At 40.7% G+C, this 12,954-nt stretch overlaps 1 protein-coding gene across 1 annotated transcript in view; it reads right to left on the reverse strand.

The window, feature by feature from the left end:
• The window catches only part of adarb1b (adenosine deaminase RNA specific B1b), a 131,684-nt gene that overhangs the window by 3,333 nt on the left and 115,397 nt on the right, over window positions 1-12,954 (reverse strand). Inside the window, exons 7-10 of the mRNA XM_085373956.1 lie at window positions 10,553-10,721; window positions 10,255-10,406; window positions 6,342-6,510; window positions 2,089-2,270 (exon numbers count right to left, since the gene is read on the reverse strand). Of these exons, the coding sequence (XP_085230082.1) occupies window positions 2,089-2,270; window positions 6,342-6,510; window positions 10,255-10,406; window positions 10,553-10,721 (672 nt within the window). The remainder of the gene's footprint in view (window positions 1-2,088; window positions 2,271-6,341; window positions 6,511-10,254; window positions 10,407-10,552; window positions 10,722-12,954) is intronic.

The following is a 12,954-nucleotide window of genomic DNA, read 5'->3' on the forward strand; positions in this document are numbered from 1 at the left end:
TTAGACTGCTACCTCCGGACCGGAATTGTCCAAAATAACCGGATTTAAGGATTTCCGGATAGAAGGATGGACAAGTTTCTCTTTAATATATACGTTGCTAATCTCATTAGTAATCATAAAGTGATGCTTGGTTTTTACTTTACAAAATAAATCTTACTTTACTAACTTGTGTTTTTTTCCTGTAATTGATTATGATGATATATTGTATATGCATGCTTCCTCCTTCATCCCTACATTTTATTACAAATGCAAAGTCTCTGACTCACCACGACGTTCTTTATGGTTTGTGGTTTGGCCGTCTGGTATATTTTAGCATATTTTTCTCTATGAAGCCACTCTAGAACTTCCAGTCTACAGCAGGACCTTTCTCCCAGCTACACTCTTCTTAATGGTTGCTTCTGGATGTACCTATAGCTCTGACAGATCTGGGGAAAGCAACATTTTCTTCTAATGTGTCTTATAATAATTTACAGTATTTTGATTTGATTTTGATCTTAGCGGGACATCATGATAAAATAAAGGTGACAATAAAATGTGACGAAAGGACCCTGAGTGCCACTGTACAAACTTTGCCTATTATTGTTTATTATTCATTGCTCATTAAACCCATTTGGCAACTGTCAAAATCTGTGACAGCTGTAACTCTATAACCATAACTGGACTTTAGGCTTTTTTTCCTGAAACACAAAAAAAATTGCAAGAAAAGGAGCGATGAATGGATTAAACTTTTGAAATCTAGTTAAAGATTTATTTTTTCAAACCAATAAATCTCTCTGTATAAATAAACATCGTCTGTAAGCTGGTGCTGGACACTGGGCTCATAGCAGCTCCACATTTGCCAAATTATATGAGTTACGTAACGATGTTAGTGGCGACTGTGGTTCGCTGTCTGAAATAAAAACTTGTTTGTGTGTCTTTTGTCTACTTCAGTCTGAAATTAAAGACCCAGTGTTTCAAAAACAGCCCACTGCTGTCACTGGAAACTGCATTTATGTGGAAAGAAGGAGCTTCTACGACAGCTGCTACGGCCAAAGGCTTTGTGCAGATGAGTTATTGAAATCGTGTTTTAGAATCAGTTTTAGTAACAAGGAAATAATTTCTCTCTTAGCAGATAAACAGAGCGCAATAATGAGTTCAAGGACGTTGAAAAGATGGTGCAGAAAGCTGAATCAGAAGGAAAAAACACAAACTTGTAAGAGTTGGCCAAACTTCTGCAAAATGAAACAGCTGGGAATGAACAAATGCAGGGATACTGACAGGTACGCCCTCATGCAATAAAGAGGATGCATGTTATATCAGAAAAACACAAAAACTCGCCTACACAAGGCATTTTGTAGAGAGTAGCAGCAGCAGGAACTCTCCGCATTTCCACCTTTTTTCTCAAAATTAACAATACATATTTTTTTTTCTTAATGCGGCCCTAATACTCATTTATAAGCTTCAAAGCAACTGTAAATAAGCAGGGCTGGAGCCAAACATTTACATAATAATTTATGACTTCTTGCAAATGTCTTTATATACAATATTTTAAATGAAAAACAATATTAAGTGGAAAAAGTGGAGCAGAAATGCAAATGGAAAGCAGACTCATCTTTCCTCAAACACAGCATTGTCTTACAAAAACAACCAAAGTACAAAGACTGCATGCTCTGCATCTAAAAATAGAAAGTTGAAAAGAGAGAGAGAGAAGAAAACACTGCAGGAGTCCTGGTCTATACAGCCTTTTTAAAAGGTCAAGACAATGCTGAAAATTTACACAAAATGATAAAGCTATTCAAATTCCACAGGAACTAGGTAAATGTCAGCTCAGATCCAACAAAAGGAGAAAAGCAATAACTGTCTTCCTGTTCCTGCGGGACTGACTGACCAGCAGGGTGAATTAATGTGTTTACTGCTTAGGATTAAAATCTTCCTCTTTGATATTTAGACAGCTGCAGGTCGATTGGTAAAGATTAACACAGTGATCCTCTCAACCCGTGAAATCGTGATGACTGATCTATAACAGCAGAGATCTGCAGAAGGAAACTTGATGATGCACTTTTCTTACTTTCCCACCTCATCTACATCAAAGAAGGCGAGGGCTCTTACCGCTGAGAAGAGGCCTGTTGAGGGTGAACTGCTGGGGCAGGTCTTCGATATCTGCGATGCGCTGGTACATGGCCCTGGAGAGGTGGTCAGCATGGTAAAGGCTGCCCAGGATTATGCTGGAGAAGTAGATTGGCTCTGTGAAGTAGCTCATCAAGGAGCCCTGGATGCCCACCACGTTCCACCTGCAGAGAGAAAATCACACGAGCTTCACAACAACTTCAACGTATCATTGAGGCAGTTTTAGGATTTCAGTGTACAGGCAGCACATCGCTGTAATGTTCACAGGCTGGCTGGAATACACACAAAAACAGAGTTAATACTGCATATTAGTACATGAACACTGAGTCCTATCTGACGTCCTACAGCCATCTACAGTGTGAGGTATCCAATTCCATTTTTCCCAAACTTCTGTTTATTTCCAGGCTGTGCCATTAGCCATCTTTCCCCAGTCACTCTCCTATTTACATGCTCTGTGAAGCAGTGCCTGCCCTCCTCGCAGAAAGACAAATACATAAGGAGCCAGAGAGAGAGAGAGAGAGAGTTCGAGAAGTTTCTCTAACTCTCTCTCTGGGTAGATGGAGAAAGAGTCAGTAAGGGTGTGAAGGCAAAGAAAAAGCGAGAGCGAGAAAAATGAAGAAAAATAACAGATGTGGGAAATGTTAGAGAAAGGTGGTGCTGAAGGCTGCTGGCATCTTATACAGTGCATTTTATCTGTCAACAAATCCCATCGAAAGCTCAAAACCCAGTGATGACCTGCTTTCCAGACCGTGCACATGGCATTCAGCTCCAAACCCACCGAATTCAAAGACATACATCTGCAACATTTGAAATGTTTAATCAAAGAAAAAGGCTCTTTTCACTGACAGGTTACTCCTGCTTTCACTCACTGCTTGGGTACGTTTGATGAGGTCTAATGCTCCAAAACTATTTGGTTACGTTGAAGCAGCAAAGCAACTGGTTTATCTTTTTGGCCTCAAAATATTCCTGTTAAGGTTTAATCACTAAAACTATTTAGATGAATGAAAAGCTCATTTTTAAGACAGAGAAATTATGGCAGAAAATCCATGTTTCAGTCACACCAGAGGAAAATCAGGGAGGCAACCTCGTTACTAGGAATATTTGGTGATTGCTCGGTCCCTGTATTTAATTAGTTTATGAACAGTGACTGATAGCAAATAGTTGCATGCAATACCCTCAACCTCTGGACTCGACTGCACAGTGCAACCTATCTCCAAACAGACAGATTGGTGATGGTTTTTATAAAACTGCAAACCATAATCTATAATCCAGTTTTTAAACAGAGACAGATTACTAATGCACTGAACCGCCTGCAGAGACAGGCACGACTTGTGCGCAACATGTCAGATCTATGAGATTCTGAACGAAAGCTTTTAAGGTGAATTTCTGTGTATGTACACGACAGCAGCTTTGCAAGAAACGGCAACAGAGTTGAAATTTACACATATTTATCACAGTTAATCTCTGTAACTGCCACTTTGACCCAATTCAGTCTCAAACTTACATCACACTGAAATGTCTTTTCGCCATTTTATTGCTGTCCTGATGCATCAAAGTCACTCTGCAGATGGCTGAGAGTGGTTGCAGACCTAGTCTCAGCCTTCGAAGCAAACATTTCAAAGGCAATGAGACTGAACGTTCATTGCACACAGTCACAATAATTTCGTCGACATAATTTTGTTTGTGTTGTGCTCTCCAGCAGCATCAAAACACCTTTAATGTATCTTCTAGAGTCCAGTCGAGTTCACTAACAGGATGTTTGTGAGATGAGGCGTCGGAGTAATTACGTCCAATAATATGATAATAAGGGTGGGACCAATACACTGTCTATATTTATACTCAAAACAAAGCATCTATACTGTGATAGTGTTGCAGGAACACCATCATCAGTTACATCAGTTCCAATGATGACTCGTGATACTGAAGGTTTTTGACAACACAGCTACAAGGCACAAAAAACCCTAATGAACAAAAGTGTTGGTTACAAAAGTGATGCTGCTACTTAATTGGACAACTTCATCACTGGCGATGGTGTTCCTGTTGCATTTGCTGACGTTGAGAGAAAAACCGTGAGTATCACTACCCTTTGTCTTTAGGAGAACATTACAAAATGAGGGTTGGCTAGCTCTTCTCATTCTCCCTTTTACTTCAGGCAGACTGTTTGAGAGTCTGTGAAATTACCAATGTGAACCCAAAACAATCAAAAATAATATGCACACATGCAAAAGACCGCAGGCTACACAGAGGGTCCATTGTTTCCGTATGCAATATTCTGTGTGCGCGTTTGTGAGAAGGCGTGTGTGGAACGGCGGGAGGGCAAAATAAAATATCTAAATTCACTGTAGCTGCGAGCAGGAAAGCACACGTTCACACAAACTGCTGCAACACACACACACACTCACGCTGTTTCATCACAGCAACACGGTGACACATATACACCTGTATCCCCTCTGAAGGACACACATACACACTGGGTAAAAAGCTACAACAATCAAGCGCGCTCACACAGAGTTATGTCGTGAGAGGCATTCAATTTCATTCCTGTCAAACATCACTGTATTGCTTTATCGCTTTTTTTCCCTCCCCCCAATACCGTGCTTTGTGCGTCTACACACAGATTGTACACACTCAAATGAGAACAGGGTCAGAATAGGTCAGAAAGCACACGTGATGAGCTGTTACAGCAATAACAAAAGAAAAGAGGAAAACCGAGAGAACAATTTGCCTTTATGCTAATGAACTCATTCAAAGGACAGACACGAGGCAGAGAATGGCTCGTTCATAACGACGCCGTGTAATCAGAGGAAAATGAGAGGAGCGAAAACAATGTGTAACGAGGGAGCACTGGGGGCACGGGGCAAAGCCTGCCCGTCAGTAGCTGCATTGAACGGCAGCCCTGTTGCTAACTATCACTCACACAGGGACAGAGGCAGGTGGGTGGAGGATTTCTGACACGGCTAATAGCCGTGTCATGAGGAGGTCGCGCCGCAAGTCGTGCATAATAGTTTCTCACAGTGGAAGAAAGATACTCATACCTTAATTGCTTACATGCATTTTTTTCTGCTTCTTGATTTCAGCACTGATCTGTAACTCGTGTCAACTTTAAAAATTTAGTCAGACTTAAAAACGTCCAACTTCCACCTTATTTTGCCCTCTACTGACTTGGATCCCTCCACGATGGACCACCACATAAAATCTAAATCACACAGTGAAAGGGCAGCTCACGTAGTGCAAACAGCATTTGCCAGTCAGTAGACATGTCCCTCCTCAAATACACACTCGGCATTCAATCACTCGATCCATTCGGGCAAAATATTATGATCCAGGGCACAGAAAGCGAGAGGAAGAGGGCTCACGAGAGGAGTTATGGAGAAGCTTCACCGTTCATCACGAGAGAGGCAGAGTGTTGCCTTGAACATGGACACAGACTAAAGATGCTATGATGTGTCTGCAAAGATGGCCCCGGGGGCAGTATATCAATTTAGCTGTCCCTGACACCCCGGGAAGGCTTGAAATGGCACGGTGGATGGACAAAGCAAAGATAAAGCGCTGTACAGTCGACTGAAGCAGTGGAAAATAAAACACCTGAAAAGAGTCTCATGTAACACATCTGGTCAGGGCTGAAACATGACGTGTTGCTTTATGTAGCCTTCGCTAAACTAAAGGTTTCTAATAACACACAGAAAGCAATTCAATCATCATATCGGTCTAAGAATGGGAGAAAACCCAACGGGTAACGCAAAGCCTGCAGGAGCATGACTCTATTGATATTGACATTTCTGTCAATATGTCCACGATGTATGGAATTGTTTCTATTAATATAATTCATCATCTTTAGTGACCTGGAATCACATATACTGTATAACAGGAGACTTGTAGGTATGTACAGACGTGCAGAAGCATCTGTTTTTTACATTTCTGATGGTGTTGACTTAAACCTTCAGCTTCCAGCCTCCTTCATGCCAGAAACCAGTGTAGTACTAGTCGCAGTTCCAGTTCTGAGAAAACTGATTTCACCTTTGCTCTAAAAGTTACACAAATAGAAGTTAACATATTTAATTGTGACAAAGAAAGAAAAAAAATCTTCTTTAAAGTGTACTTTGATATTTTGGTTTATTTATATTGTTTTATCTGTTTTATTCGTGAAAGGCTCCTCGGTTTGTACTTTGTACTTAGAAACAGAGTTTCTGAATATTTCTAAGGACGACAACTGAACTCAATTTATCCCAAAATACCTCGCAATCTTGTCACTGCAGGACATGGTGAGTAATCGCTCCCCTTGAAGAACACCGTCCCAGGTCTGGATGGTGTTGCTGGACCTTACAGGGATGGTGCCCTCCCCGGACTCGATTTTGGTCCTCAGCTGACCCCGCGCTTTCCGGTTAGGATGTCTGTCTCCTTGGTCTGGGTGGCACATAAGCAGAAGCACATAAAGGAAGAGAGGAGTATGAGTTTAATTTACTCTTTTATATAGTTTTATGTGACACTTGTTTGATGTTTGGAACATGAAGTCTGTTGGTGATAGAGTGATACAGTTTGTTTGATCAGGAAACATTAAAGAAAGTGAATGTGTGGGTGAATCTGTTTCTTGGTGTCATTCTACTTTTCTTCAGTTAAAAAGCAGGAAAAATGAGGAAACGCTGTTGAGTGGGAACCTGTTGCAGTAGCTCTCTTTTGCTTTGAATTTCTTTTATTTTCATGATTTAATGCAAACTTTTCCTTTGTCAAGTCAAGTTTTGCAAGTCTACTTGTGTTTTTTTCCTTATATTAGACTCTTGTTAATGTATATCTCCATGAGCTGTTTGCACTGATCACCCTATGGCCTGCGGCGAGGCCTGAAATCCCGGAGGAGCTACCGAGGAAACGACTGGGCTCCAGAACAGTTTCAGGGATGATCATGGGGAATGTGAGGTGTTTGGACAATAAGATGAACAACTTGCTGAGTAGACCCAGGGGGAACACTGTGGGTGTAGTCTGATGTGTTTCACGGTCTGCTGTGGTGAGATGTTGCCTCGCTCACACTTCTTGGACCACGGTATGAACATTGCTGGCTCCGGGACTTTTTGGGAGGAAGATTAATCTGAGCCGTGAAAAAAAACGATGGCACTAGTTGCGACTGACAGTTGGTTTAATCCCAGACGTGTTACTGGTGGATAGATTCAGCCATAGCAGGCATTTGTAGAAAATATGAATAAATTATCATGAATAAATTAAATGTGTTTTTTGTGTGTTAACCTAAAAGTTTTGACATTTTCGGGAACATGAAAAACTTTCCTCCATCAGCTGATGTAGCGCTTATCCAACTGACCATGGCTGTGATAGGATGTGGATAATTAACGGATCCAGGCCGTCCTCTGCATATACAACTGGTTCGTCTAAAACCGGTTAGAGCTCCACTCCCACAGTGACTGATACAGAAAATCTTTACCACAGTTTTTAGATTTACTGAATCGCTGTTTTTTTGCCTCTGTCAGTGCGCCCCAGGGCAGCTGTGGCTACAATGTAGCTGCCAACACCAGTGTGTGAATGTGTGTGTGTCATGGTCCTGTGCCATGTGGGCCCAGTATTCTTAGTTCTTTGTATTCTTGTATTTCGTTCCTTATTTAGGCCATGTCTTCTGAGTTGCCCTGTTGTGTTGTTCCTTATGTGTTTTCCCTTCGTGACTCTTACCCCCTGTGTGCCCCTCTGTGTATTTATGAGCCCTCGTCTCTCTTTGTGCTTTATTCTATGTTTTCCCCAGCCCGTTATGTCTGCGTTCTCCCCGTGCTCTCTCTCCTCCTGTTTGAACCTCTGTGTACGTCCTGCTTTACTTTGCCCATCTCCCATCAGTGTTACGTTCACTCCTGCCGTGTCTTGTTATGATTATCAGTGTCACCTGTGTTCCCCGTGTGCATCCACTTCCCCTGATCATCCCTCATGTGTATTTAGTCTCTGTGTTTCATGTAGTCTGTGTCGCGTCGTCTGTGTTATCTCCCCTACCCCTTGTCGTAGTATCCCAGCCATAGTTTGTATTTTGCTGTCTAAATCTCATTAGAGTCATAGTTTCCCAGTCTATGTTCAGGTTTTCCCTCAGTTACTTTGTTGTTCTTTTCTATGAGTTTTTCAGCCATAATAAAAGGCTCGTTTTTGTTGGAATCCACTCCTGCATCCTCGTTTGTGTTCGCACCTGGGTCCACCACACACCTTTCCGCACGGTCTGCCTCCGCAGACCTTGACAGTGTGTGAATGGGTGAATGACTGAATGTAGTGTAAAGCGCTTTGGGGTTCTTAGGGACCAGTAAAGCGCTATACAAATGCAGGCCATTTACCATTTTTTGCATTTGCTATTTAACCGAGTTCCATCTTTAGTGTAACCTTCTTCTTCTGTGATTTTAAATGTGTTTTATTGAAGTTTTGCATGCTTTGGCAGCTTTATACATCCCATCCTTTGGGATGAATAAAGCATTTGCCTGTTTACACTCTTAAAGTGTCAGTCAAGGTTTTGACTTTGACATTTTAAAACAGAAGTTTTGTCTGTTGTGGTTGTGTTTTTGTGAAAAAAGTTATAAAAAAAAAGTTACATAAAACCTCAAATGCCAAAAAAATTACTTTCCCCATTTCTATGCTAATATATACAAAAATCTACCTCCTCAACATGCAAAAACAGAAGCTTTGGTTGAAATCTGTTACACCACTGATCCACCATTTGTATTAAATTCAGTGTTTTTGCACTGCAGCTAGGGCTGCACGATTTTGCATAAAATGAGAATCACGATTTTTTTGCTTAGAATTGAGATCACGATTCTCTCACGATTTTCTTTTCCAGTATAAATATTTATTGCACTTATTAACTGCACATCAACTTCGTAACAGTTGAGACTGAACATAAAAACAATAAATAAACATAAAAACAACAAATGTCTCACATTTTGTCGTTGCCGCAAAATGTTGTACTGCTTGAAATTCCGTCTCCACCGTTGCTCGACGCTGCGTGTACAGAGCAGGTAGTGCAACAATAGAAAAATAGTTGCGGGACGGCACTGTGTAGCGTTTGTCTAGGATGTTGATCATTTTCCTAAATCCCCCGTTTTGCACAGTGTTGATGGGAGCCATATCTTTGGTCAGGTGATAAGTAATAGCCTCCGTAATTTCTTTGTGCCTGCGGGAGTTCGACGGGTATAGGGAAGCGCTGTATAAGGTTCCCGTTACTGATGTTTGGGTGGTTGACCGGGACGGATTTTCTCCTGTCACTTTCTCGTCATCCCTGACGTGCTCTCCGTTGTTTTTTTAGCAGCCAGCTTCTGTATCACATGGTATAAGGCTCCGCCCTTGTCATTTGTTGAGCAGGAAGAGTGAGCGCTTGTTTTCATGCAGATTACGTCCCGGATCAAAATGCGGTACAATCGTCGTCGTCTTTTTTTTTTTTTTTTTAATCGTTGTCATTTGGAAATGAGATCGCACATAAGTATGAATTGAGATCGCGATTTTCTAACGATTAATCGTGCAGCCCTAACTGCAGCTTAAAAAAGTTGCATCCTTGGCATGTACATTAAGTTGTTATTCAGCTGTAGAGTTTTTTGTGAGCACTTAATGGTGGACAGACTTCCTCATTGAGAATTCTGACACATACAATTGTGAAACTTAAGTATATAATAGACTGTATAGTAAACAGGAGTGATTTTTGCCACAGTCAGTTATTCTACCGGCAGTAAAAACGGCTCCCACCCAGCGTGACCCGTTATTTATTATTATGTTATCAAAGTTTTGTGCTGTTCCACCAGCAGGCGCCATCTATTCAGTGACTAATTGAATGTGGCTGTTTTTTATTCAGCCTGCCATGTGCAACGGAAGACTCTCTGACAGGAGTAAGAGGGAGGTTAATCAGACAGACAGTGTGGGTGTGCTGGGCGGCAGAAAGACTGAAAGCGGCAGACAGAGAATGACAAAAAGCTATAATTACTACTGCCTTGTTTAAATGTGTCTGTAATGTGTATTTGGACAGTGGAGTAAAATTCTAATTAATTGAAATGAAGCACGAGAGGAAAACTTTACAGATTAAATTAAATTAAAAAAAACAAAACCTGTCGTCAACACTGAATACTAAACTGGACGAGACTAAACTAAAAGCACGTGAGAGCTGAGCTGGGGAGGAGACGCGAGGCTGCGTACCTTCCACTCCGGCCTCGTGTGGAGAGAAAATCCTGGCATCTCCACAGGGAGAGGTGCTGATGTAGAGGTGGAACTGAACGTTATCCTTTAACCTGTAGCCTCCCTTGTCACACAGCACAAATATTGATTTGTGGTAGTCCTCCTTGTTGTTGCTATAACCACGGATCAATGAGAAATTGAAACAGAGGCAGACAAATGTCACAAAACCTGTGTTTAAAACGGACATTCAAAGTCTAGAAGAACAGAGAGCTGCAGGATTTCATCAGATTATCAAAAAAATAAACAAATTGACACTGACCTGAGGAAGAACTCCAGCTGAGTGTAGAGGTACCTGATGAGCGAGCGTCGGGCAATTATCTCAGCGTGGCAGTCATTGAGTGCCAGGCCGCGGTCACTCATGTACTCACCGTTGATGCATTTGGTTCCCGTGGAGACACAAATGACCTGTGCTTCCTTCACATCTGTGCCTGTTTGGAGGACAGAGCCGCATTAGGACTCGTGCTCCTAATGCAAACACTATAAATTCTGTTCTTATGCCCTCGAGAAGTCACACTGCAAACATCTACACACTAGCTTATAAGTTGTTACTGTAGCAACCACATGATGAGCTTAATTAGGTTTAATGTCCTTGTCACTGTGTTTATGCTATAGGCAAAGTGACGGCATGGAAAGACGTGTAATTGAAGCAGTAATTGGTGGGGAACTGTAGTTTGAGAGTGAGGCAGAAAGGATCGTGTAGTCAGGATAACACGTCAACGTGGCGCGGCATGCGAAAAGCTGAGAATCCCAGCTGCGCATGAAAACAGTGATGCAATCATGAACAATTTAGCTTTCCAGTATTTGCTATCTTAACTTCACTGTCTCCAAATATCTCTCAAAACTATGTCTAAAAAATGGGTTAGTTTATCGAACTGTTTCTGATGCATGAAATAAAAAGTGCCCCGAATCCTCATCGAGCCTCTCAGCAATGAGGGGAACCCCCCCCCCCCCCCCCCCAGCTGAGCAGCAACGCACCCCTGGGGATGATGCTGAACCTTCCTGTCTTTGGCCTGTGGTGATAACGATGTGTGAACTGCGTTTGATCGACGGTTTCTTGTAAAACTGGTGGAGTTTTTTTTATTAGAAGTTAAATCATTTCTGAATGTGCTACAAGCGACTACTTCTGCATCTGTGTCGTTACTAAACCGCAATAATTCAAAGAATGGACACAGTTTCACTTCTTTAAGTAAGAAATTTATAGAAAATAAAAAGATGGATACATGAATTTTTTTGCATGTTAATCTTTTGAAATTTGAAGAAACATAAAACATAAAAAATGTTGGACTTGAGCCTGGTTTTCATACCCTGTTTCACAAATTCAGCTATGGATAAGATTCCCATTTCTTTTGAATCAAGGCTACCAGAATTCAGCCTCTTTCAGCTGTTTTTGCTGTCTGTCACCTTGAGTGAATTATCTACCTAATACAGCTGCTAAATGTTCCACAGCGTTTCAGGGACTGTGTCTGCTTTCTTTTTGGTACTGAATAACTCATGGACGCAGTTTTGTTTCCAGCTGAAAGCAGCTCCCTCCTGCATCCAACAACACTGTTACAAAAGCAGCAAGAGATAAAACAGTAAAGGTGGAGGCCAGACAGCTAAATGACTGTTTTTTTATTTAATATATGCATAACCATCACACATATACATTAACTGAATATTTTTATTATATAGTTATTATACAGGTGCAGCAATTTTTAATGATTTTTTTTTTCATATCAGTCGCTATTGCTATATATCATGATAACTAAAATCTTTCTCTTAAAGTTCAAGAAGACCATAAATAAAATGAAATTAAAATGTATTAAATGCTCCAAATTAATAACGCAGACATTAATATAAAAAAATGAAAATAATTTTTTGTATAGATTTAAACAATTTAAAACTGTTGGGGATCAACCCCATAAATAAATAAACAACTACCATTCGGTACATACTCACAGCTCAAATTCCAATAAAAGAAGAACATAAATAAAACTGACATATTCACTCGGCTGTGGTCGGCTTATGCTCTGAGGCAAGAAATAAATAAGCAAATCAAAATTACAGACTGTGCGAGTGCGGTACTGTCAGGTGGGCAGCGTCTGTTGTAATGCATGCTACAGGAGAGTGCGTCTGGGAATGTGCAGTCTTGTATTTTGTGTTTTAAAGGACGATTTTGCTTCAGATGGCAAAAACTATCAGCAGTGTTGCCTAGCTTTATGGAAACTTGTTTTTAAAATAGTAACAAATGGATGTTAAATTTGCATTTTTATGATATTATTAGATTATTAATATGATTCTTAAATAATTTTATTTAACTACATTAAATATTTGAAGTACTGCCTGGCTGGTTGAAGGCTGATACAAAACAACGGATGTCAAACTTATTAAAGTTGTCACATATGATTAAAAATACATAATCAAGGACACATTATAAGGCTATACAAATATAAAATCTTAACCAGGACCTACCACGCTCATTATTATTCTTTTACTCTAACAGAGCAGCTTCATATGAATCACTGTTCAAAATACAGCCTTTCCATATTTCCTTGGCATTTTTGCAGCTCCTCTATTCATCCTGGTCTGAAAGAAGGTATATTGACTCCGCCCTCTTCTCTTTAAGCTAACTTTCATCTGTAAATGTAGCTTTTAAACAGCAGGCGGGTGGAGTTTCTGTTC

This window comes from Diplotaxodon limnothrissa, linkage group LG16 (assembly GCF_057381915.1).
Source record: "Diplotaxodon limnothrissa isolate DT_005_m linkage group LG16, D_limnothrissa_male_GT1.1, whole genome shotgun sequence".
Taxonomy (NCBI): domain Eukaryota; kingdom Metazoa; phylum Chordata; class Actinopteri; order Cichliformes; family Cichlidae; genus Diplotaxodon; species Diplotaxodon limnothrissa.